Raw genomic sequence first — 23,012 nt, 5'->3', positions numbered from 1 at the left:
ACACACCAAAAAAAAACGAAAAGCGAACAACATGCGCCGCTTTGCCTCCCGAGCTGTCTTCTCCGCGCCTGCCGCCATGGCAACTCGCTGCGCCACGACAAGCATGACGGTGCGCGATGCAATTCAGTCGGCCCTCGACGAGGAGCTCGCCCGCGACGACAAGGTCTTCGTGATTGGTGAGGAGGTCGCCCAGTACCAGGGTGCGTACAAGGTAACCAAAGGCCTCTCAGACAAGTACGGCAAGGACCGCATCATCGACATGCCCATCACGGAGCACGGCTTCACTGGCATGGCCGTTGGTGCTGCTCTCGGTGGTATGCGCCCGGTGTGCGAGTTCATGACCTTCAACTTCGCCATGCAGGCTATCGACCAAATTGTGAACTCAGCCGCCAAGAGCTTGTACATGTCTGGCGGCCAAATGAAGTGCCCCATAGTCTTCCGTGGCCCCAACGGTGCGTCGGCTGGCGTAGGTGCCCAGCATAGCCAGTGCTTCGGTCCGTGGTACGCGTCCGTGCCCGGCCTGAAGGTAATTGCGCCGTACAACTGCGAAGACGCCCGCGGCATGATCAAGGCGGCCATCCGCGACGACAATGCTGTGGTGGTGCTCGAGCATGAGCTTCTGTACGGCGAGTCCTTCCCCGTCACGGACGTAGCAGCTGACAAGAACTTTGTGATCCCGTTCGGCAAGGCAAAGATTGAGCGGGAGGGCAAGGACATCACCCTCATCGGCTTCTCTCGCGGTGTGGAGCTGTGTCTGAAGACGGCTGAGAAGCTCGCCGCAGAGGGCGTGCAGGCGGAGGTGATCAACCTTCGCTCCCTGCGGCCGCTCGACCGGGAGACCATCTTCAAGTCCATCAAGAAGACACACCGCGCCGTGACGGTCGATGAGTCCTTCCCTGTGTGCAACATTGGTGCTGAGATCTGCGCCTGTGTCATGGAAAGCGATACGTTCGACTACCTCGATGCCCCGATCGAGCGTGTGTCGTGTGCCGACTGCCCGACGCCGTACAGCAAGGAAATCGAGATGGCCTCGCAACCGCAGGTGGCCGACGTCATGGCCGCTGCCAAGCGCGTTCTCAGCTAAAGCTTATGCGCATGTGTGTAGGGGAGAGGGAGGGGGAGGGGCTTTCTCTAGTCGGCTAAAAGTCTTCACTGGTGTCTGCCTAGCGCCAAACGGAGGGGGTCACTACCCCTGCGCAGAGCTAGAGGGATCCAGCGCCCTCAAAGGAGGTAAAGAGAGGACGCGCGGGAGGGGGCAACAGAGTGGAGGGCGAAAGGGAGGAGGAGAAGACGCGGTGCGCGCACTAGCGTGGTCACCATTCGTGCCTCGCATGCTCCTCGCAGATGGGTGGTCGATTACATCTCTGTGTGTGTGTGTGGGTGGGTGGGTGGGTGGAGAGGGGCTGCCTGTTTGGTCTGCGCCTGTGGACTCTGTCCTCCCCTCGCTCCTCGTATTCCCTGGCTGGTTCTCCTCCTTACGTTATTTCGCTGGGTTTTGTGTTTGGGTTGCGATGTCCTTGCGCACCGTGTGTAGGTGTGTGGTGTGGGGCGGGGGGATGCGTGTGTACTGTAGGCGTGCGTTGTTGTTAAAGTTTTTTCTAGTCACGTATCGACTTGTACGGAGGTCAAAGAGAGAAGAACACGTGTTTTGTTCAAAGGGAGCATTTCCTTTCAAAGACATTGAATGGAAGCACTGTGGGCAGCGCGCGAGTGTCGACCTCTGTCCACACCACCACCACACCACTGTCCACTCTCCACCTCACAGTCTAACGCAGGCGCTAAGAGCGGCACAGCAGCTTGAGAAACGCCACTTATAATTTTCGTTTTTCGTCCTTTAGTTTGACCCAAGAAGAAAAGAAGCCCCCTCTCTCTCTCTGTGTCTGTGTGAGTGGCAACACCATCGCTGTACACACACGCACACAAACGCGAGATGGTGAAGAGCTGCAACTTGCGCGAGATACACAGTTGTCGTCGCGCTCCTTCTCGGCGTTCGTTCATCGTCCTTCTTTGTGCACACAGACGCACATGACGTCCGCATACTGGGCCAGTACGAGAACTTGTGCTCTCCTTCACAATGATTTCGGCTGTTTGGGAATTGGGGTGGTGCAGCGAGGAGCGAGAGATCCTGCAGAGAGAGGGGAAGAGGTGGGGAGAGATGCGGAGAGGAGCATGGCGACCACAGAGGTCCGCGTATTCGACTGTGCGTGTGTGTATGTGTGACGTTGGGATGATTCGAAAGCGATGCAGGTTTGAGATCGAGAGTGAGCGGCAGCCACGGAGCAGTAGTTGAGAAGGACCAGTCGTGCTTACACAAGCTCATTTTTCATTTTCTTTCTCCATCTTCGCTCTTCAAACATTCTCGCGTTTGTCTTCTCCCCCTCTCTCTCTCTCTTCCAACTTCAGCCTGGGCTATGTAGCACAAAGTGAGCTCGAAAATGCTATGACTCGTTTGGGGGGCTACGGACACCCCTTCACAAGCACGAGCGTCCCCTCCTCTGTCCCTCTTCTCCACCCACCCACCCACCCCTACGCCCGCATGCTTCTCTCTTGCGCACGTGGTACGTGTCATTTTTTGCTGTGTGCGTGCGTGAGCACAGGACGTACAGACCGCCGCCTCTGCGCGTGCATATGTCTCACTCCACTGCATCTCCCCCCTCTCCCTCCCCCTCTCTCATGTCATCATTTTAGCCTAAATGAGCAGGCGCTGTTGCGGCTACCGTGTGACTTGGATCGGGTACTTGGGGGTCAACTGACACACACACACACACACGCGCGCGCGCAGTACAAAATCGAAAAGAACAGCACAGGAAAGGGACTTTACCATCTCGCAGTGGGTGCGTCTCTGTGTGTTTAGTTGTTTTCGTCGAAGGCCTGCCCGCGTGTGTGGCGCCTCGCACGGCACATGCTCTCCCAATACCTGCGTAAGCGCGTCTCCGTGGTGACGGTAGATGGTCGCAATCTCGTCGGCGTACTACACGCAGCAGATCAGCTACTGAACATCGTACTCACATCCTGCGTCGAGCGCACTGGCGCGCCGTACGACTTCAACGATGGCGTGCCCGGAGAAAACAACGGTGTAGTCGATGAAGGTACCTCCACGGCTGGCAGCAGTGGTAACACCGCACGCGGTGCACTGCCACCCATGGAAGAGGTGCAACTCGGTGTGATGATGGTGCGCGGCTCCGACGTCGTCACGATCGCTGCCATCGACGTGTACGAGGAAGCTGGCACAAATATAAAGGATTGGCGCGGACGGGATATGCCACCTGCTGCTGCTGCAGTAAGGCAGAGATAACTCTCCACGTAATGGACAGCGCTGGAGTTTTTTTCGCGGGTGTGTGTGTGTGTGTCGCTGTGGCTGCGAGAAATGGGCCTTTTAATGAACTCGCGTGTGTGTGTATGTGTGTGTGGGTGTGTATTCACGTCTGGCGCAATGCGTCTTCGTCGACGTGCCCCATTCACTCAGCATGCATGCGCGGAGCAAACAACGCGAAGGACGGTAGCGCAGACCCACAGCCCCAAAGCGAACACGTGGCGGCCTCACTCCTGTGGCCTCTTCACTCTCGCCTTCTTCTTTGGGCATGTGTGGCAGGAGAAGGAGAGGAGCTGATGATGCACGCTGCAGTGAGATGCCCCCGCGGCGGGGACGAGCGAAGTGGCGCGCACCCCCACGACTCTCCTAGCGCGGCATATAAGTTAATGGGCTCGCTTCTATAGCTGGTATGTTCTGCCAGGTTGGCGAGTGGAGGGAGAGGGGAGGGGCAAAGAGGGGCAGAAGAAAAGCAAAGATGGCTGGGCCTCGGCGGCTCTGGTTCGTCCAGCTCTCTCCTCTCTCCCAGAGCGCGCACTGACTACCTCCCTGTTGATCCTTTCGCTTCACGGTCACCTTCTTCTCGGTCCCTCATCGTTGCTCACTCTCTTTGGTCATCGGCTCAATGACGCCAGCTTCGATACACGCACACACACACACGCGCACGCGCACACACAATAGTGGTGAAGGTCGAGTATGCGGGCGGGAAATCAGCAGCGCTACCACGACATTTTACGTCGTGAGGCTGAGACTCAGAAGAGAAGACTCCACCGTGGGTCGACGCCCGTCTCTGCGCTGCTGAGCGGCACCGGATCGTGTGACCTCGCCGTCACAACGCGGAATGCCATCTCTGTGCGCAGCGGCAGCAGTCACGATACCGAATCATTATCTGGCTTCGTGAGTAGTGCCTCTTACGTATGCGACCCGCTGGCCGAACTGGGCATTCCCTTGATAGCCGTGCCGGCTGTAGTCAACTACGTCTGCGACCGCCGCGGCTTCACCTCGCTGCACCCCAACTTTCTTCTCTTTGAGCACCTGCGCTGCATCGTCTTGGAGCACAACGCATTGGAAACCCTCCACCATCTACGACTGCCACCGTCGACGACCCGCGCATCCTCAGCTATGACTGCCACCGCTGGGCTTCCCTCTCTCCAGGCCTCGCCTCCCCTTCACCGCGGATGTCGCCGGCTGACTCATCTCCACGTCGCGTACAATCACATTCGCGACATTGCGAGCGACACTGACATCTCGCGCCTCTCCCTTCTCGAGCACCTGTCGCTGGCGCACAATCAGCTGACAGATCTCGACAAGGTGCTGCGTGCACTGAAACGGCTGCGACGTCTTCACTTTCTGGACCTGCGCGGCAACCCAGTTACGGGGGAGACGCGATACCGCGAGCGATGCGTGGTGGCACTTCCCCAGGTGGAGGTGCTTGATTGCCAGTCTGTCACACCGAAAGAGCGCGAGGCGGCAGCGGCACCGGCGCGGTGGCACCAGCGCACACATGAGGAGGACCATCCGTGCAGCACCGCCGCTGGTACGGCTACTACAGCGAGTAGGATGCGGCCACATACATCGCCGATCTGCGTGAATGCGGTGAAAACGGCGGGTGATCTCTTCGCCAAGTCGCTCACAACAAGGGACTTGGAGCGAAACTATGTGGCGCACCTTCGCCGACAGCGGCAAGCACAGGAAGCGGCAGCGCAGAGAACCTCTGATGCCTGGCGCCAGCAAGAGGAGACGTGGGAGTCATTTCACGCTGTCTGGACCCTCTCACAGCCTGGCATGCCGCTTTCCGCTGATGGCTGGCAACGGGTACAAATAGCAGCGGCAGCGTCGTCGGATAGTGCTGAAGGAGATGGGGAAAGGTCGGAGACGCAGAGCTCCCTCTTCTCCACCCCGAACCTTCGGCTGCCGGCATCCCGCTCCGCTGGTGCATCAGCCGTGACATCGCCGCTGCATGCGGCCCGCAAGCAGGCCACAGCTCCGTCCGTCTCCCCTGTAACGACCACCACCACGGCAGCAGCGACGCCGACACACGTGAGTGGTGGCAGCGGCACAGTGGTGCTGAGCGTGACAATCGACGTGCCGCTTGACCGTCCCCTCTTCCCCTCGTCTTCAGAGACGGCTGTCACGCCCGAGTCATCCAGCCCTCAGGCCGCAGCAGCAGCAGCAGCAGCAGCATCCACCAAATCAGACCCCCTCTCCCTAGTCGCCACCGCTACGCCACTGTTGCCCTCGCTATACGATAGTGCGTATTTCCGCACCCTCCGAGGTGGCTCTGCGACATCGCGCACGGACACTGTGCCGCTCCTGCCGGCCGGCACCTCTCCGCCTGCAGTGAGCTCGCTGCTGCCTGTGGAGGGGCCGTCGTCTGATCGACTCGCCACGCTACAACGTACACTGCAGGCCTCCGCTCACGTTGTCCGCGTCGCAGCCGCACGGCAGAGCCCTCTGGGGACACTGAAGAAGCCAGCAGCAGCAGCAACAGCCATGGCCTCTTCGTCGGAGCGTGCGTTGTCAGGGCGACGTAATGTGGCACCATCGTCGTCACCGCTCACTGCCGCTATTGCGACCAGCGTTCCTGTTGAGCTCAGCACTTTGCGTACCATTCAGGAGACCAAGTATGCCGTCATTCCGCCGCCGTGGGAAGGCGCGAGCGAGCACGCTGCGGTTTCACCAGGTACCACCGGAGCCTTAAAAGCGACCCCCCATTGCATCGGTGTGATCTCGGCTGCCACAACTCACCAGGAAGCGCTCACAGAGATCCTGGTGCTTCTGCACGACGTCTACTCCCTGAACGAGCTCCAGATGCTGGAGGGCGAGTATGGTGGGGCCGAGCTACTGCGTCTGCTGCCGCTGCGCGAGTGGTCCGTCCGCGGGGCCGACAACGGAACTGGGGAAGCCCGAAGCACCACCGTGGCGGCGAAGCAGGCCATGTCATCTTTGTCGCGCCCCGGCAACCCTGGAAGCGGCGGTGGCGGCAGTGGCCGCGGTCCTGCCTCCCAGCATGATCGAAAACGCTTCGCTGCGGCCAAGGGCATCGTACACAGAGGCAGTGCGGGGGCCGGCTCAGCAGGTGCAGCGGCCGCACGTGGTGGTAACGCCGACGCCGCCGGAGGTGTGCCAACGGCAACCGCTGCCGTGGCCGCTGCGCGAGCGGCGCTGCCTAGTGACCCGCAGCAGGTGTGGCAGCTCCTCACAGGTCCCTACATCGTCGCAGGGACGGCGGGTGGAGAAAGTCCCGGAGCCGCAGTCACCCTTGGGAAGAGCAGCGGCAGCGCCACCAACTCGGCGTCCCCTGCGGAGGCCACAAGCCGCAGCAACGCAGAAGTTGGACCCAACGCATCCTCTGGTGCTACCGCCGCAACCGCCCCTCTGACTTCCCTGCAGGACCCAGAAGTGGTACGACATCTTGTGCGTCCAATCGGCCCTTACGCATCGCACGTGCTGGGACCGCTACTGACGCTCCTGCGGGCGCCTGTGGCTGAGGAGAACGTGCAGCCGATGTGCGACGCTCTTGCGGCACACCACACCGTGGACGAGAGAGTCGTTGTAGCGGCAGCCATGGCGGCGCCCATTTCGAGGAGCACCACCGCAGAGCCCCAGCCTCGCTCCGTCAGTGCGGGACCCAGGAGCAAGAAGGAGTTGGTCCTGGTGACAGAAGATAGTGGCAGCGCTCAGGTGAAGAGCAAGAGGCCAGCCAGGGGTGCAGCGTTGACCTCCTTCCCCGACGCCGTGGCTTCCGCATCTCGGTCGCCTGTACCCTCTGCCATGGACCCCCAAACGCGCACTTCCACAAAAGCCGCGCAGGTGCTCCTGCAGCAGTCCGTCCCTCCACAACTTACCCTCACCGCGGTGCTGACCTCACTTCTCTTCTCCCCGGCGTTTGTGCGCTCCCGCGTCGCCTACCTGGAGGAAAAGCTAACGCGCTTAGTCTCAGCGACGGCGGCCACTAGCGTCATAACCGCTGCCGACCATGCAGACCAGAAGAGCGGCCTCACATTCGCTGACAGAACCTCCCATTCCGGGAAGGGCAACGGTGCTGCGACAACGCTAGCCCGTCTCTTTCACCGCGTGCAGGCAGTTAAGATGCATGCTGCGCGCATTGAGGCCGCACTGGCGGTGGCGGGCCCATCCTCGAGAATGAACGACACATCGCTTCTCCTTGACCCTACACAGGTCCTAACCACCTACACTGGCCACCATTAGCCCGCGACAAGTGCGGCGTATTGTGGCAGCTGAGGCTCGAGGAAGGAGTAGCCGGAGATACGAATGGTGCGAGTGGTGGGATGCTCGCGACCTCGCAGACCTTTGCTGCTTTTGCTTCCGTGCGTGTGTGTGTGTGTGTGTGTGTAGGGTTTTGAAGCAAATGCGGTAGTGGCGGCGACAGCGGCAGCTGTCCTGTTTCTTCGTTGTTTGGTGTGGTTGAGCTTCTCTGTCCTTTATGCAAAGATGCATCAGTGCTGCTGATAGTGTTGCGGTGTTTCTATCTCGATGTGAATTACGACTCTGCTCTCTCCCTGTACATATCCTCACCCACTCTTTCCTCTCCTACTTGACCATCTTTGCACCCTTTCCCTTCCTGTCTTTCTTTCTCTTCTCGCCGTGGCGTTCAGCATTCGGTGTCGTGGATGCGTCCCGGCACCGCCCCTTCCCGTTGAGGCGGTAGAACGTGAAAGGGGATGGCGCGGTGGTGGCGTAATGCGCATGTCTGTGCCCATTGCGCTTTTATGTTCACCTTCGAGGGCTGGGCGGGGGTATGCAGTGGGGCCCTTTTTTCTTTCCTTTCAAATCGCCTCCTTTTCATTGCAGCTCTCGTCTGCATGATGGCACATGTTTGCCGATACGCATCACACGTGCCTCCATTCCTCCTCCTCCGCCCCCTCTCATTGATTCTTTGCCTGACACGCTTACGCGAATATCCCTCACCCCCCCCTTCCTCCCTCTCTCTCCTCGTCGCACATCTTTTTCTAGTATCACGCGTCCTCCTTGCTGCGCTCCGCTTCCTCTTGTATCACGACTATTCAAGGCAATTTGTCTTCATCGGGTGACAATGGATGTGTCTGTGTGCGCAGTGATTTCACACGAAAGCCTCGCCGCAGCCTCCCCCATCTCTCTCAACGTCCTCCTGTCTCCTGTACGCTCCTCAGGATCTCCAGCTCAAATCACCGGCTCCGTTCCCTTGACCCGCTGCAAGGGGCCAACGCGTCCGCCATGCGCATGCGGATCTAACCACCATGCGCTCTTGACACAAGAGTAGCTGGAGGTCGCTCCGGTGTCTCCACCCCCGCCCCTCTCTGCCCTCCTGACTGCGGCTGGGCCAACGGACTGGGGCAATGGCCTCTTTCGTTTTCATGCACCTCCACAGTCTCTCCGCCTCTGCCCTCCCCCACCTTTCGCTCTCTGTAGCTTCATTGCATGCCACTCAGAACGTGTGCTCACCCCCCTCTCCGAGCTGACACGAGGATCATCACCGCTAAAACTCACAGAGATGTTCGCCCAGTGTGCTCTCTTCGCGCAGCGACGGGTAGCCAAGGGTCTCGTGGTTTGGCACCACCCACCTGCCGTGCGCCGGGCTGCCCCTTTGTTCTGGATGGCGCAGCGGCAGCGCCGGTGCTTCTCCTCTGCCTCCCGCGCGACGACTGCGCACAGCACTGATACGGGAAAGGGTAACTACTTTCAATTCTTCCAGATTCCCAAGCACCCCAACCTCGACGTGGCGGCGCTGCAGAAGAAGTACCATCACATCCAGCGCCTCGTGCACCCCGACCAGCAGCAGGTGCAGGCGCGGGAACAGCAAGCAGAGGGGGCCGATGTGCCGCCCGTGACCGCGGCATCCCCACCGCCGTTCGCTTGCCTCTCCGGCGCAGCGAAGAGCAGCGTCGATATCTCCACGTACGCCAACGCTGCGTACGAGACACTGCGGACGCCGTACCTGCGCTGCCGCTACCTCTCTCGCCTCGTGAAGGCGGAAGAAGTCAAAGGTGGCCCGCTCAGCGCAGCGGAGGAGGAGGAGCTGCTGGTCGAGGACGACCGACGCACCATGAAGGCGCGTGAGGTGCGACCCGATACCCCCATGAGCGACGACTTCCTCATGGAGATGCTGTCTGTTAATGAGTTGATCTTTGCTGGCGACTCGTCAGACGAGGATGTGCGCCGGCAGTGGTCTGTTCTGCACTTCGACCTCGAGGACCGCGCCGTTGGCTACTTCAAGGACGCCGTCAAGAGCTGGAATGACGGCGATATGGGCGCCTTTCATCACATCGTGCAGGAGTGGACGTACGTGTCCACTGCGCTGGGCAATCTGAAGGAGCGTATGCTTGAGTAGGCAAGTGGCGCAGCCTTGTACTTCTGAAGGGGTAGTGGCGCCATTTAGGATGCAGCGCGAACACGCCCTCTCGCTTGCTCGTTTGCCCCCCTCCCAATCGCCCCGTCTCGTCTCCTACCTGGCGTTTATCGATGGCCCTGTCGTAACCTCCACCCCATACAGCCTCTCTCCGTGTAACCCCGCCTTTTCTTCCTCGCACCCCTGCTTCACCCTGGCGGCGGGAGAACACCTCAGTGTGTGGCATCGCAGGGCCCAGCACCTCCCACCCCCACACACACACACGCTCTTCGTGGCGAGGCCAGGCAACTCCCCCCCCCTCTCCATCCCTGCCAACGCCAAGCCACCCTCTGATGCTGACAGGGTCAAGAACCGACAATGTGGGGGAGGCGTCAGAGCGATGTATCGCCCCTCACATCGGCGGTCAGGTCGTGGATGGTCGCTGCGTTGGAGCGACCTGCGGCAGGGAAGGCGTCTGTGCCGCCCACTTGGTGGGCAGAGTGTCAGCGTAGCTCGAACGCATCTCCTTTGGCCCTCACTGCCTACTGCTGGGGTGCACGAGGTGGCGGCTGGCAGAATGGTGTACCGGCTGTGACACAACCTGCAAGACGGGGGTGGGTGGGCAGAGTTGGGGACCGGGGCCATGCTCGGGTGACTGGGTCGGCGCACTGCTGTCACGCGTGTGTCTAGCGCTGCTTCGCCGGCCGGGATGGGCCTGTTAGGCAGGCCTGGGTGGGGCGGAGTGGCGTTGAGCCTATGGTGTGGCAGAGAGGACACACGCTGAGAAACTAAAAGAAGTGCATTACCAGTAATGTTCGCGGCCAGTGCTCACCAGACCTTTATCTTGCACATATACACACACACCACACCACGTGTGAGCCCCTCGTCTCGATTTCTTTGCTCCCCTCCCCCGGCCTTGTGTGCACCGTGGGCTGCCGGTGGTCTTCTTCCTGCATGGCACTTCCTCCCCCCTCCCTCCCCCCTGGCCTGTCCTTTTCGGTTTTCCTCTGCGAGCCCCTTTTCTCTCACGCTTGTGTGTCGTGCGCCGGCGCCAACCCCCCCCCGCCCCATCCACTCAGCCCGCGTATAACACCGACGCTGCGCAGCACAGAGCGCCGCGTCTCCACCCACTGTCAAACATCGCAGTACCCCTCTCGCCTCGCGGCCACAGCACGCCGTCGCCCGCCCGCCCGCATACGTCAAACGGGGAGTCGATGGTGTACAGGACAATGATAACGCCAACCTCAGCGTTGGGTGCCTGTGAGCCGCCGGTGGCGTCGGGCAACAGCTACCGGCGTCCGAAGGCTGGTGCGGCGAACGCGCGACCGCGCAAGCAGCAACAACCTCCCTTTCGCGCCCTCCCCACCCTTGCACGCATGGCGCCGCACAGCCCCGCCGTATCGCACCCCACCCCAGCGGCACCGCCACGGCTTTCGTCTGCCTCCATGCGCGGCACACCAGCGGCGCAGCGGATGCCGTCCACGCACTACACGATACGGCACGTCGCGGATGCAATGCGGATTCCACACCCACCCGAAACAGCAGCGTCGACAGCACCCCAGGCCTCCATTGGAGCACTTCTGAGCTCTCAGGCGGCACAGCCAAAGGTGCCCGAGCTCCCCACCTACTACGTCGTCGGCGGCGCTGTGGTGAACCCGCATCTGATGGTGTCGCCATCTGTCCAAGAGGGGATACGCGAGGTGCCGTCGCTGAGCGTCGTGCCTGACGCGCTGCTCCGCCCAGGGATTGGGCCGCAGCTGAACAATACTCATGCCACGGCAGCAGCGGTAGTCACTGCCGGCAGCGAAGCGTACCGCAGCAGCGTGTCTCCGGATAGAGCTCGAATATCCAGAGGGGTTTGGAGCTCGTCCAGTGGCGGTGCCTTTCACTGGTCACGCGGGAGTACAGCGCCGCTGACCTGCGCCGCCTCGTCCTCCGTCGCTACAGCCACAGATGGCGCCGTCGTCACTGTGGAGGCAATTCACACCGGCCGTCTCCACACGGAGAGCGCACCGCTGCTGCAACAGATTCTCGGCAGCACCTCCACGACGACCTCGCTCGGTCTTCTGCGTCGCCTCTACGGCACGACGGCCGAGGATGTGATCGAAGTTGCCCACACAAACCCGCGCAACGGCACCGTGGAGCCGCCGCGGCTTCAGTACCACCTCGCCCAAGAGCTGCTTCCTGAGCTTACGGGGGCCGAAGCACAGCTCAAGACCCTCGCTAGTGCCCGACGGCGCATTGACTGGGACGTGAACATCCCGACTGCCGACACGCTTCCACCACCCACGATCGCCTTCACGACGGCGAGCAACGGTGCTCCGGTGACGACGCTAAACTCGGTTCGCTTTAGAGTGGACACGAGTACCCTCGTGATGGAGCGCGACCGTACGACGGAGTTGGCAACGGCCGTTGGCAACGGCCCACTGGTGACCGGGGTGGCAGTGAACTCGGTCGGTGTGCGCACTCGCACAGCGAAGTCTGCACTCACACAAGAGGAAGAAAATGTCGGCCTCGACATCACCCGCGAGGACCGCATCGGCAGCAGTGGGCTGTACTGCATTCACCACCTCGTTGGGCTGCGACCCGGCTTGGGCGAGCAGGTCGGGCTGGTGCGCGTGCTCGAGTACAAGGTGGTCGTGTCGGTGAAGGAACTGTTCATAGTGCCACCTTACATCAACGCCAGTACTGGGGATCTTTTCATGGAGCTAAACACCTCACGGCAAGGCACAGCCAAGCTCAACATCACAGGCGTGGACTGCGGCAGCGTGGACCCTGCTACGGGGACTCTGCAGATGAGTGACAACACGCTGACATGCTATCTCGTCTTGCAGCATGGCACAAACGCATCTGCTATCAAGGCTGACAGCGACGACACGCTCGTCAGCGCTCTGGGTGTGAGTGGTACGCAGCACATGCATGTGCCGTCCGTCGCAGTGCGCATTGCGCGCGCGATCACGGCAGGGGCAGCCGCAAGCGTCGCCGACTCCTTGCAGCGCTCTGCTCGCGACAGCAGCGGCGCAGAAGCCCATGCCGCCGATAACTTTTCCCTTTCCCTCGCCCACTTCAATCAAGAGACCAGCGGGCCAAATCCTGCGGCGCCGTCAGGGGTCAGCGCTGGTTGCTTCAGCCGTGCGCCGTCCCCAGCGAAGGACGGCGTGGCCGCAGGCACGCTTAATTCAGTGGTGGCGCAGGGGAAGCAAACGTCTGTCAACCAGCCGCGGCGCAACAGCCTTGATGTGCAGAGCGTAGCCGCACGCAATGCCGCAGCAGCGACAGCGGTGGCCATCTCGGCGGCGTATACGCCAGCGACGCAAAGCAGCGCCATGGCAGCTGCAGCGGCGGCGGCTGGTGCAGCTGGTCCGGGCCTCCGCGCAGGGAATGGGGTGGTTGGCACAAAGACGAACAGCCAACAGGACACACAGCACTACCTCTTTCCTGCCACCAATCCACACGAACTGCGCTATGGTTGTTACACAGAGGCGACGCGACTGCGCCGCCTGCAGCAACGCAAACGCCAGCAGGCATTTGAAAAGGCCGAACAAGAAACGGCGACCGAGCGACGGTGTCAGCAACAGCAGCAACGGGCATCAGCAACCCCGAGCAGCCGTAGTCCGCCGCACGGGGCGCAGGCGAATACCGCGTGGTCGAATGACGAGGGCGACAAGGGCCTGAGTGGAACCGGGGTGGCAGACCCCAACAGTCGAAGCCGACCGACGACGCCGTTGGGCGGCAAAGAGCGGAAGCGGCGCCAGCCGACGGTGGAGGTGCTGGAACTCGAGCATGAGTTTGACACGAGCGGCCCCGTCTCAGCGCTAGTCATAAATTCGTGGGAGCCACAGTGGTCAAACAGCGTCGGCGGTGGTAGTAGCGGCGACCGAGCCTCTGAGGCGATCCTGGGGAAGAGTGGCGGTCTCCGCGATGCCGACGCGGCGACGAACCGCGAGCTGCGCAGTCCTCCCTTGCCGACTACCTTCTTCTTCATGGACACTCTGCAGTCACCTCTAAGCTACATGCGGCTGACTGGCTGGCAGGACCGCCTCATGATGCTGTTCCGAGAGGAGGATATGGACCTCCTTCACAGTGAGCAGCGAACTCGCTTCAAACGCGAAGCCTTTCAGGAGCTCAGCGATGGCATGCTGGCTGCTATGCTTGCTAACTCGTATTTGTGGAACGGCGGCGTCAGCAGCAGCAGTGGCAAACGCGCATCGACGCACACACGCCGCGGGTCCTCGACAGCCGCGTTGCGCAACTTCAGCGGTGTCGCCGATAGCATCTTCTGTCACTGCAACAGCAGCAACAACCCCTTCCCCGCCCTCGCGAACCGCGGCTTTGCCACGGCGAACGGCAGCAGCGCCAGCGGTGGTGTGCAGCTGAATGCCTCGGCTGAAGTGACAACGGAGAAAACATTCTCGGTGCTGCGGCGGCTCATCTTGTGCCTGGCAGTGGAAGAGGAGCGGGCGTCGACGCAGCTGTACAGCGACACGGTGCAGCTTTGCAGTCAATTTTGCCACAACGCCTTGCTGAAGACCACCGCCCTGACGCGCGGTACCCGAGAAGGGCTGCAGCAGGCGGCAGCGGCGATCCTGTCTACTGGGTCGCCTGTCTCGCCATGGAAGATGGCCACAAGCAGTGGCAACCCTGACGGCAACACGGAGCTCTCTGGGAAGGACCTCGAGGTACTGCGCTCGCTGCAAGAAGCGCTGGAGCTGTCCATGACGGTTATGCTGATTATCGGGGCCTACGGCGAGGCCGTGGAGTACGCACTTCAGCGTGTGCACACGCTTTGCCTGCTGGAGGGGGACACAGACGCTCTCGTGAACGCGGCGCAGCGCGACTTGGCGGAAGCTTACTTCTTCTACGGCGACTACGCCACCGCCGCCACGATTGCCGAGGATGTCGTCATGCTCACGCGTCAGCTCTCCGACGACTCCCCCGACGCGTACGAGGTGGTTGAGGCAGAGCTCCTGTGCACCCTTGCCTGCGTCGCGGCCGGTAGGCAAGAGCGGCTCCGACATTACGTCGACAGCCTCGAGCTCAACATGCTTCCCATGGAGTGTAGCAGCGACAGTGCGGCGTGCGCGGCGCAGCCCCTGCTACAAGCGCAGTTGCGCCTTGTGCTGGTGTTAGCGAAGACGTACCTCGTGCGTAGCGGGTCGATCGGGGCCACGGCGGGTGTTCTTGCGTCCACCAAGACGGCCACAACAACAGGCAACGACAGCATAGGGCGGAAGAGTAGCACAGTCAGCACCACAGTGTCCGTCAGCACGGGCGATGTCGTCACGCTATTACGGGAAGCGGTGCGGCTTCTTCGAGGCAAAGGTGACCTACAAGAAATGGAGCAGAGCTGCTTCACGGTGCTCCCGAGCCAGGTACGGCCCCCCATCGCAGTCGACCGTGATGGCAGCGACGTTACAGCCAAGATGGTAGCGGCGCAGAAACGACTGCGGTGGCACTTACTCTACTTTGCCGGTGCGCAGCTCCTCCAGAACGACCACGAGCAGGAGGGCATCGAGGTCATGGAAAGCACTGTAAAGGAGCTGGTCCTCGGTCAGCACCGCCACGCGGAGCGCAGTCAGCGCGCCAACCTTGCGGCGGTGCTGTGGGTGGGACTTATGCTCGCGAAGAGTCGAATGCAGCCTGGGCATGTGACGGACATCATGCCCATGCTGAAGGAGATGTCAAACCGCGTTGTTCGTATCCGCGGCCCCCTACATCCGCTCGCTGCCAGGTCCCAACTGCTCTACGCCTACGTCGCGCACTGCGTAACCAATAGTCGGCAGAGCGTCAGCCTGGCCACACGCAGTTTGGCCGCCTTGGAGTGTGGAGTTGGTCCGCAGTCGTACGACCGGCTCATGGCTCACTATATAATTGGCACAATGGCCGAGGCGCAGCAACGCTGGCGACCCGCCATCGAGCACTTGAGCGCCGCATACGCCATTGCACAGACAAACCGCTTGGCCGAGGACGATTTGCTCTTAATGGACACTCAGTTCCTGGGGGCGCTTATGCTGTGCCCGTCGACGGCAGTGCTTGACCTCGACACAACCACACTTTGCGCGCACTCCGAGAAGCGCCTGCAGCACCTGCGAGAGCGCGTCGGGCCGCACAGCGAGCGACTCGTGGTGCCTCTGTGGAACGCGGCGGAGCTGCTCTACTTACTGAAGGACGCGGAGAGCGCTATTGACTACCTCCAACAGGCTACGCGGCTGCTGGACCGCCGCGGCGTCCTGCTCGTGTCCGCCGATGTGCTGAAGCCAGCAGATGTGGTTATGCTGGAGCAACAAGAAGCGGTGTGTAGTGGTGCTGGTAAAGAAGATCGTGGTGAAAGTTGCGCTGCGCAGGCCGCCAGGGCCCGCGAGCGTGGCGAGCACCTCGTGGCGCAGCGCAACGCTCTCATCCAGACATCCTTCGACGCCGTCTCGCAATCCTTGCAGCTTGCCACAACGCTGTTCATGTGGGCAGCCATGCTTGAGTCACAGGGCCGCATGACCGAGGCTCGAGAGAAATACGGTCAGTCACTCGCCCTCTACGAGGCTTCCCACCTCGGTAACAACTCGCTCGCGGCAGTGCATATCATGGAGGCACTGTCTAAGCTGCTCTATACCGCCGGTGCGTGTGGCGATGCCCTGATGTGGGCACGCAAGGCAGAGGAGTTGCTGCACAGACACTACCCGAGAGAATGGGCGCTGGAGCACGCGGCAGCGCAGAAGATTGTGGACGCCACTGAGCATCGCCTGCTTGTGGAGGAGGGCACATACGTGGTACAGAGCGGGCTACCCACTCACAGCGAGTTTGTGGAGCTCCTCTGAGGCAGCGGGAGAGGCTGTGGCACCTCAGTTTTTTGGGGGGACGCATGTGTAGAGTACGCAACCTTAGTACCACGACTCACCTATTCACGCGTTCTAGTGGTGCTGCCACCTATTCCTTTCCGTAGCGACATGGGTGCCCCACACACGCACGCACCACCCGCTCTCCCTGTCATCCAGACTGCGTCCATACTTTCGCGCAGTCATGCGGCCTTGCTCACCTTCTCCTTTTCCTGATGCCCTTTGTCTTTTGGGCGTCTATGCTCACGTGCTGCCCCTCAGCCTTGTTGGGTAGGACTCACGCGCGCGCGCAGGCGGACGCGTCAGCGTGCCCCAAGTGCCCACTCATCCGAGGCGCACGCAACATTGCTCGTGGGATCCTTCTGTGTGTGTCCATTTCTGCGTGCATTACGCGTGGTCAAGATTCTCACGGGCACCTCCCCCCACCCCACCCCCTTCGTATCACAATCGTATCTCTGTATGTATGTACGTATGTATCCATCTCCCTCCCCTCCCCCTCCCCCCTCCTCCTCCTCTTCCTGCTGCCGACGCTACCAATTTTTTTTTTTTTAGATGCACGCATCTCTCTCTTCCTCTCTCTCTCTGTGTGTGTGAGGAGGAGGAAGAGGGATGCATGTATGTGTAGAGGTGTGGGTGGACAGCGAGCTTGAGGTGGTCAGAGAAGAGGGGAGGTGTGGATGTATCTGTGTGTTGCTGTTGCGTTGTTTTGCAAGTCCCTCCCGTTGAAAATAGCGGTGATGTGTGTTGGCGTTGTGTACAACGCCCTGCGAGAAGAATGTAACGAGTCGCGAGAAAAGCGATAGAAAGTATCGCTCGCTCTCGCTCCCTGCACCAACGCACTCGTCGACGCCGCAGATACCCATGCAGGTTACGCTGCACACTCCGTTCAACTCAGGGAGAGGTGTGGCACATGTGTCACGGGGCGTCTCTCCACCAAACGCCTGAAGAAGAGGAAAATGTGGGCTGGCATTCATGGGAGTTTCTCACTGACTGGGAATGATGGGCAAACACGAGCTTCATGCACGTCGCGCTCTTTCACACACACTCTGTGTGTAGAAGGGGGGGGGGGGGCTTCGACCCTCCTTGTGGCTCTCGCTTGGCCCTCGTCTGGCTTCCCCTGCACCACCACAACCCTCACCTCCCTCTCGGCTGTTTTCTTTGACTCGCATGCATGCAGCTGCGCCTGCAGCGCTGCTCCCACTCTCCCAACGCCCCCTCTCTCTTTCTCTCATACGTCGCTCAGCGACTTGGATACACACCCACGCGCGCAGCGGGAGGATACATCGGGACGCCAGCGGCTTCTCCTAAGCCGTCACCCTTCTCACCCTACCTCCATTCCTCGCCATCACCCCCTTATAGGTGCGCACGCGGCATGACCCATGACGCAGACGACCCACGCCATCACTCTCGCCGGCTCCGTCGCTACAGTCACAGAGTACCTCGGCTTTGCTATAAATAATATTCTCTACCAGCGCGGTGTCTACCCAGCTGAGGATTTTCACCAGGTGAAGAAATTCGGTCTGTCGCTCATGATTTCTACCGATGCAGATTTGAACGCGTACCTGGCGGAACTTCTACAGCAGATCTCCTCGTGGATTGCACACGGAACGTGCCGGCGTCTAGTGCTGCTCATCACAGATGTTCAGTCAGTGCAGACACTGGAGCGGTGGGAGATCAACATAGAAGCGCAGCCCGTGCCATCGGCGTCTTCGTCGCACCTGTACGGCGGCGGTCACAAGAGCGAGGAAGACGTTCGCCTCGAGATTCAAGCCGTGATGCGGCAGATCACGGCTTGCGTGTCCTTCCTGCCTGTGATTACGCAGCCATGCGCCTTTGACCTGCTCGTTTACACGTCTGTGAACGCGCAGGTTCCGTCGACAGCGTGGGAGCCCAGCGATCCACAGGTGCTCAGGCACGGCACCGAGGTCAAGCTGCGCTCCTTCACCACGTCGTTCCACCAGGTTGACACGAATGTAGTCTATCGTGAATGACAGTACGACCACTGTGCGTGTGCGTACGAGGGGAAACGGAAGCGTGAGGGGAAAGGCAGCGGTGAAAGCGTCAGTCACCCCCGCACCCTCCCACCCTCTTTCCACCCCCACCCCTTCTGACCCCTTCTCTCTCAATGTTTTGCTGTGTCGCTGGGCTTGCGAGTGCTATAGACCGTTCACTGCCTCCCCCCCTAGATTGTAGCCTGATGCCGCCTGAGTGTATGGGGCTTGTAGGTTTGAGTGAAGAGCGAGCACACAGCGAAGGAAAGGTTATGGAGATGGAGAGTATTACAAGCGACACGTCGATGCATGTCTCTTTCCTGCCTCCCCCCCCCCCACTCCTTCTCTTCGCCTTGTGCATCCACTCTTCCAGCAGCAGAAGAAACAGACGAAGGCCAAGAACACTCCTCATCGTCACTCCTATTCCTCCTCCTCTCCGCTGCTGTCCTGCTCTAATGGTGTATGGTGGCGTACGGTGGTTGCAAGATGGTGCCAAAGGTAAAGGCGCGAGGGAAACAGCGAAAGGCGAAAAAAGCTGGTGGAGAGAGAATGGGCGAGGCTTGCGCGCTGTGTAGTCTCCGCCCCTTACCCGTGGCTCAAGACACACACACACACCTTCGTATGGCCGCTGCTCCTTGCGAGCAGTACAACAGATGCTCCTCCGCATGTGTGTGTGTGTGCCTTGGTGTGGACTTGCACGTCCTTGCTCGCCGTCTCTTCCTCTCACAGTACGCCTTCCAGCACACTACCGCCACCATCACTCCCGCCGCCCCCTCTTCTTCACATTCTCCTTAACGGCTGGTGTATCTTCGGGGGGGAGGGGGGCTGCCTTGCATATCCTCTGTCACCCTCCCGCTCGCTCTGTCTGTCTCTCTCTCTCTCTCGCCTTTTCGCATCAGCCATCAACCACACCATATCTAAAAGACGCTACGAGAAGTCGCGCACACGCCATCATGCCACCCACGGCAGCTGGAGGTCAACAAGGCGCAGCGAAGAAAACCAAGCGCGTCTTTGACGCCTTTGAGCGTGTGTGCCAATACACGTCAGTGTCGCTACAGGACACGCCAGGCATCCACCGCGCCGCCTGGAACGCTGCAGCGCAGCCCGCAACCAAAGTCCGCATCACGCCCCCAGCCGCCGTGGTGGACAGGGGGGCGGGAGAGGAGGGCGACCATGCGGAATTCACCTCGAGCGTCCTCACGATTACGCCGCCGCTGCCACGCACAGAGGTTTCCCTCCTCTTGCAGTTCCGCGCCTCCGTTGCGCTCACGGAGGGGGATATCATCTACATTCACCTTCCCAAGTTTCGTGGCCCAGTGGCGCAGCAGTTTGCCCTTGAGCGCGTGCCCTCTGTCACTGGAGCTGGTCTGGGAGACCTATCATCGGGCAACTTTGCAGAGCGCGTCGACGAGATCAATACAAGCTCCCACTTCCGTGCTTACTGGTCAGGAGACTCGGCGAAGGTGATAACCCCGGTGAACCAACTTCTCTTTAAGCGAGGTAAGAACGACGGGGCACCGCCGAAGCAGGTGTTGCTGCTTCAGTGCCTTAAGGCTGTCAATGCGGACACGCGTCTCACGTTTAGCGTGCCGCGGGCGCTCGGTCTCGTATCGCCGGATAAGCTGCCAGCGAACAGCCCGAAGATTAAGATCGAGGGCCCCCTGATCCGCGAGGCTAGTGGGCGACGCATCCTCAGGCAAGTCATCTTCTCCTCCTCAGGAATCAAGAAGCGCACGGTGGTGGAGGAGCTCGAGGTGTACGACCAGTGTATCGCTCAGATTGCGCAGGAAGGCCAGCTGCAGACCGCGGACCGCCACCTCGGCGAGCAGCTGTCGTTGGAGGAGGTGGACCAGCTCTGGCAGGCGGCGCAGTACCGTCGGCGCTATCCGCTACCGATGCCGTGGTCCATTGCGGAAGAGATCGCCATCCCCTACGACGCCGCCGGCGGCTTCGTGAAGCGCATAATCCAAAACGCAATCAAGTGCATCAAAGACTTTGATCCCCTGGCGGTCCACCGGGAGGTGGCACGCAACTGGGGGGTCAAGGTTGCCGCCGTTGTGGTGCTCGACGACTTCCTCACAACGCAGTGGGGCGGGCTCTATCCAGGGCTGCCACGCGCGTCGCTGCTTGCGGCCTGCCTCCTGACGATGGAGCCGGAGGACGTAGGCCGTATGTTTCCCAGGCTACTAACGCTGCCAGAGCGCTCGATCGCCGAGGATCTGGTCAGTGCCTTCCGCATGCGGGCAACGCTGCTCGACTCAATGGCACCGGTGGAGGAGGAGGACGACGTGGGGATGGAAGTCGGCAGCCTGCCAGACCGGTGCGGCGCGTTCCTTGAAAAGTGGGCAGCGCTGTTGACAGCGTTGCTGCCAGCCTCCTTCGTGGCCGAGGGGAGCAGCGACGGCTCCGTCAAGTGCACAGAAGGCGGGGTGACTGCGAAAACAAAGAGGTCGGCGGGGGCGGAGCCGACTCGAACGAGCAAGGTGATTGTAGACCGAGAGGATGGCGCTGCAGCTGCCGTGCAGGTCATGGCCGCGGATGGAAGCCCCCGCGTCGGTTTTCAGCTGCCAGCCCAGGACGAGGACACCAACAACGCGCACGGCGGTGGTCGGAACGAGGACGGCCTGACATGCATTCGCGGCAGTCGGCGGCACAGCAATGACACAAATTCCTCAGGGCAAAGCACGGGCGCCACTGCAACTTTACAGCCTCCGCCGACGCTCTACGTTGGCTACCGCGACGTCCCGTTCGACGTGCAGCGATCACTGCGCGAAATCGAACCTGGGGACTGGTTTGTGCTCCCCTTCCTGGTGGTGGCGCGGCAGTCGCTGCCCTACATGGCAACCACCACAGCCCGCCTTGAGGGCTCCGTGACGCTGAACGGTGGAGGTAGCGGCGGCGACGACGGGAGCGTGATTGCCGCCACGGAGGAGGACGAGAGAACCGAAGTCGCCAGCGATGGCGCCATCGTAGCCATTCCTGATAACGCGGTGGTAGTGGAGCTACACAACGTCGTGGAGGCGCTGGAGCTGGCGGACCTCTCCTTCTCCCCACACAACCGCGCGTGGCTGCTGCCGCTGGTCACGTCATGCCGCGTCGTGGGCGTTGAAAAGGACCAGCACGACGTGCTGCACGTCATCCTCGAGGTGCAAGGCAGCCTCATGGGGCAGGTGAACGACCCCTTCCTCCCACAGAGCGACCGCAGCGTGGCCACGATGGTCCTCAACAGGTACCTGCTGAAAACCGAGCAGACGGAGACGTACGTCTCCGCGCTCAGCTTCCTCGCGCTGCTGTGTGCGCGGCGCAACGAGCGACGTCGGCTGCACCCACCGACTCTGATCCGCGCGCAGTACCTGTCTCACTGCAACGCTGCGCTCCGCACCGCTATCGCGAAGCAGCACGTGGAGGAAAAAGAGACCGTCGAGTGGCAGGTGTGCACGCACGAGGCTCAGCTGCTCGACGAGGGGGTTGTGAAGCCTGTGGTATGGGAACCGATCCCCAAGAAGCTCTTGCTGACGGTGGAGCAGTTCTTTCTTGGACATTCCCGCATCCTCACGAAGCTGGAGGAGGGCTCCTTGTCAGTGGACTTGGAGGCCTACACGATCGACTATGGTGGCAAAGGCCCACGCGCGCTGCGCCGCGTGGTGCAGAAGGTGTACGTCACACACGAGCCCACTTTCACTGAAACGTTTAGCATACTGCGCGAGCGTGAGGAGCAGTACACGAAGCAGATCAGCATGCTCGATGCAAAGCTAGGCATCAGCACGGGCACGGCAACTGGTACTATTGGTGGTGGGACTCGGGCACCTGCTAACGCCACCGCCAAAGGCAATGGCAAGAAGGCGTCCAAGAAGTGACGTGTCCTCTGTGCGGTCCTTCAAGTAGAGTCTGTCGGCGTGATGCACGGCAACAGAGAAGAGATCCTACTGCGTAGTCCGCCATTCTGCGGAGAATGCATGTGCTCTCCATGTCCTACTGCCCCCTCCTCCATCCACTCCTCTTACCGCTGCCACCTGTCGAAGGACCGGCAAGTCTTGGACAGCTTTGGATGACAGCATGCGATGGATTTTAGCCCATTGTCTGTGTGTGTGTGTGTGTGGACTTCACCACCACCGTTTGGCGAACTCAGTCGAGTGTGCTGAATGATGGGCATCTGCCGCTTCTTGCGCGCTGTCGCGGCCCTACGAGTATCGTTAGCGATGTACTGTATCGCGGATGAGAATGATCGGCGGCTCCCATTCACTCACCCGCCCCCCCCCCCCACCTCCCTCATGTATATTAACGTTTGCGTGATGGTGTACGTTGTCTGCCTCTCTCTGTTTGCGTAAGCGTGTGATCGTGTGCATGAGTGGACGAAGAGACGTGTCGAAGGTGGAAGAGATGGCATGAGAAAGCTCTGTGTGCCACCTTGTAAGACACTCTTCCCCATTCCCTCTACGCACACGCACACACTTTTCCTCCTCCGCACCACCTCTTAATTTCCCAGCTGCATGAGCGACCTCAACTTGACAAGAATATAGAAGAGTAAGAGGGACGTCTGCGCGGACACCTCA

At 60.8% G+C, this 23,012-nt stretch overlaps 7 protein-coding genes across 7 annotated transcripts, besides 1 other annotated feature; all 7 read left to right on the top strand.

The window, feature by feature from the left end:
- Positions 1-31: 31 nt before the first annotated feature.
- On the top strand, positions 32-1,084 carry LPMP_251790 (pyruvate dehydrogenase E1 beta subunit, putative; the record flags this gene model as incomplete). Its single annotated transcript, XM_010701447.1, has 1 exon — positions 32-1,084. One exon carries the CDS (start codon positions 32-34, stop codon positions 1,082-1,084), a length of 1,053 nt encoding a protein of 350 aa, XP_010699749.1.
- Positions 1,085-2,902: 1,818 nt separating this feature from the next.
- LPMP_251780 (hypothetical protein) lies at positions 2,903-3,295 on the top strand (the record flags this gene model as incomplete). Its single annotated transcript, XM_010701446.1, has 1 exon — positions 2,903-3,295. One exon carries the CDS (start codon positions 2,903-2,905, stop codon positions 3,293-3,295), a length of 393 nt encoding a protein of 130 aa, XP_010699748.1.
- A 1,137-nt stretch (positions 3,296-4,432) lies between these two features.
- On the top strand, positions 4,433-7,522 carry LPMP_251770 (hypothetical protein; the record flags this gene model as incomplete). The annotated part of the gene is made up of 1 exon (XM_010701445.1): positions 4,433-7,522. One exon carries the CDS (start codon positions 4,433-4,435, stop codon positions 7,520-7,522), a length of 3,090 nt encoding a protein of 1,029 aa, XP_010699747.1.
- Positions 7,523-8,906: 1,384 nt separating this feature from the next.
- LPMP_251760 (hypothetical protein) lies at positions 8,907-9,641 on the top strand (the record flags this gene model as incomplete). Its single annotated transcript, XM_010701444.1, has 1 exon — positions 8,907-9,641. The coding sequence occupies one exon, from the start codon at positions 8,907-8,909 to the stop codon at positions 9,639-9,641; it is 735 nt and encodes a 244-aa protein (XP_010699746.1).
- Positions 9,642-9,860: 219 nt separating this feature from the next.
- Positions 9,861-10,425: a repeat region.
- Positions 10,426-11,152: 727 nt separating this feature from the next.
- Positions 11,153-16,450, top strand: LPMP_251750 (hypothetical protein; the record flags this gene model as incomplete). The annotated part of the gene is made up of 1 exon (XM_010701443.1): positions 11,153-16,450. The coding sequence occupies one exon, from the start codon at positions 11,153-11,155 to the stop codon at positions 16,448-16,450; it is 5,298 nt and encodes a 1,765-aa protein (XP_010699745.1).
- Positions 16,451-17,847: 1,397 nt separating this feature from the next.
- LPMP_251740 (mitotic spindle checkpoint component, putative) lies at positions 17,848-18,459 on the top strand (the record flags this gene model as incomplete). Its single annotated transcript, XM_010701442.1, has 1 exon — positions 17,848-18,459. One exon carries the CDS (start codon positions 17,848-17,850, stop codon positions 18,457-18,459), a length of 612 nt encoding a protein of 203 aa, XP_010699744.1.
- A 953-nt stretch (positions 18,460-19,412) lies between these two features.
- On the top strand, positions 19,413-22,316 carry LPMP_251730 (hypothetical protein; the record flags this gene model as incomplete). The annotated part of the gene is made up of 1 exon (XM_010701441.1): positions 19,413-22,316. The coding sequence occupies one exon, from the start codon at positions 19,413-19,415 to the stop codon at positions 22,314-22,316; it is 2,904 nt and encodes a 967-aa protein (XP_010699743.1).
- Positions 22,317-23,012: the final 696 nt, after the last annotated feature.

The sequence above is a fragment of the Leishmania panamensis genome (assembly GCF_000755165.1).
Source record: "Leishmania panamensis strain MHOM/PA/94/PSC-1 chromosome 25 sequence".
In the NCBI taxonomy this organism is placed as follows: domain Eukaryota; phylum Euglenozoa; class Kinetoplastea; order Trypanosomatida; family Trypanosomatidae; genus Leishmania; species Leishmania panamensis.
This window is presented reverse-complemented; position numbering and strand designations above follow the sequence as displayed.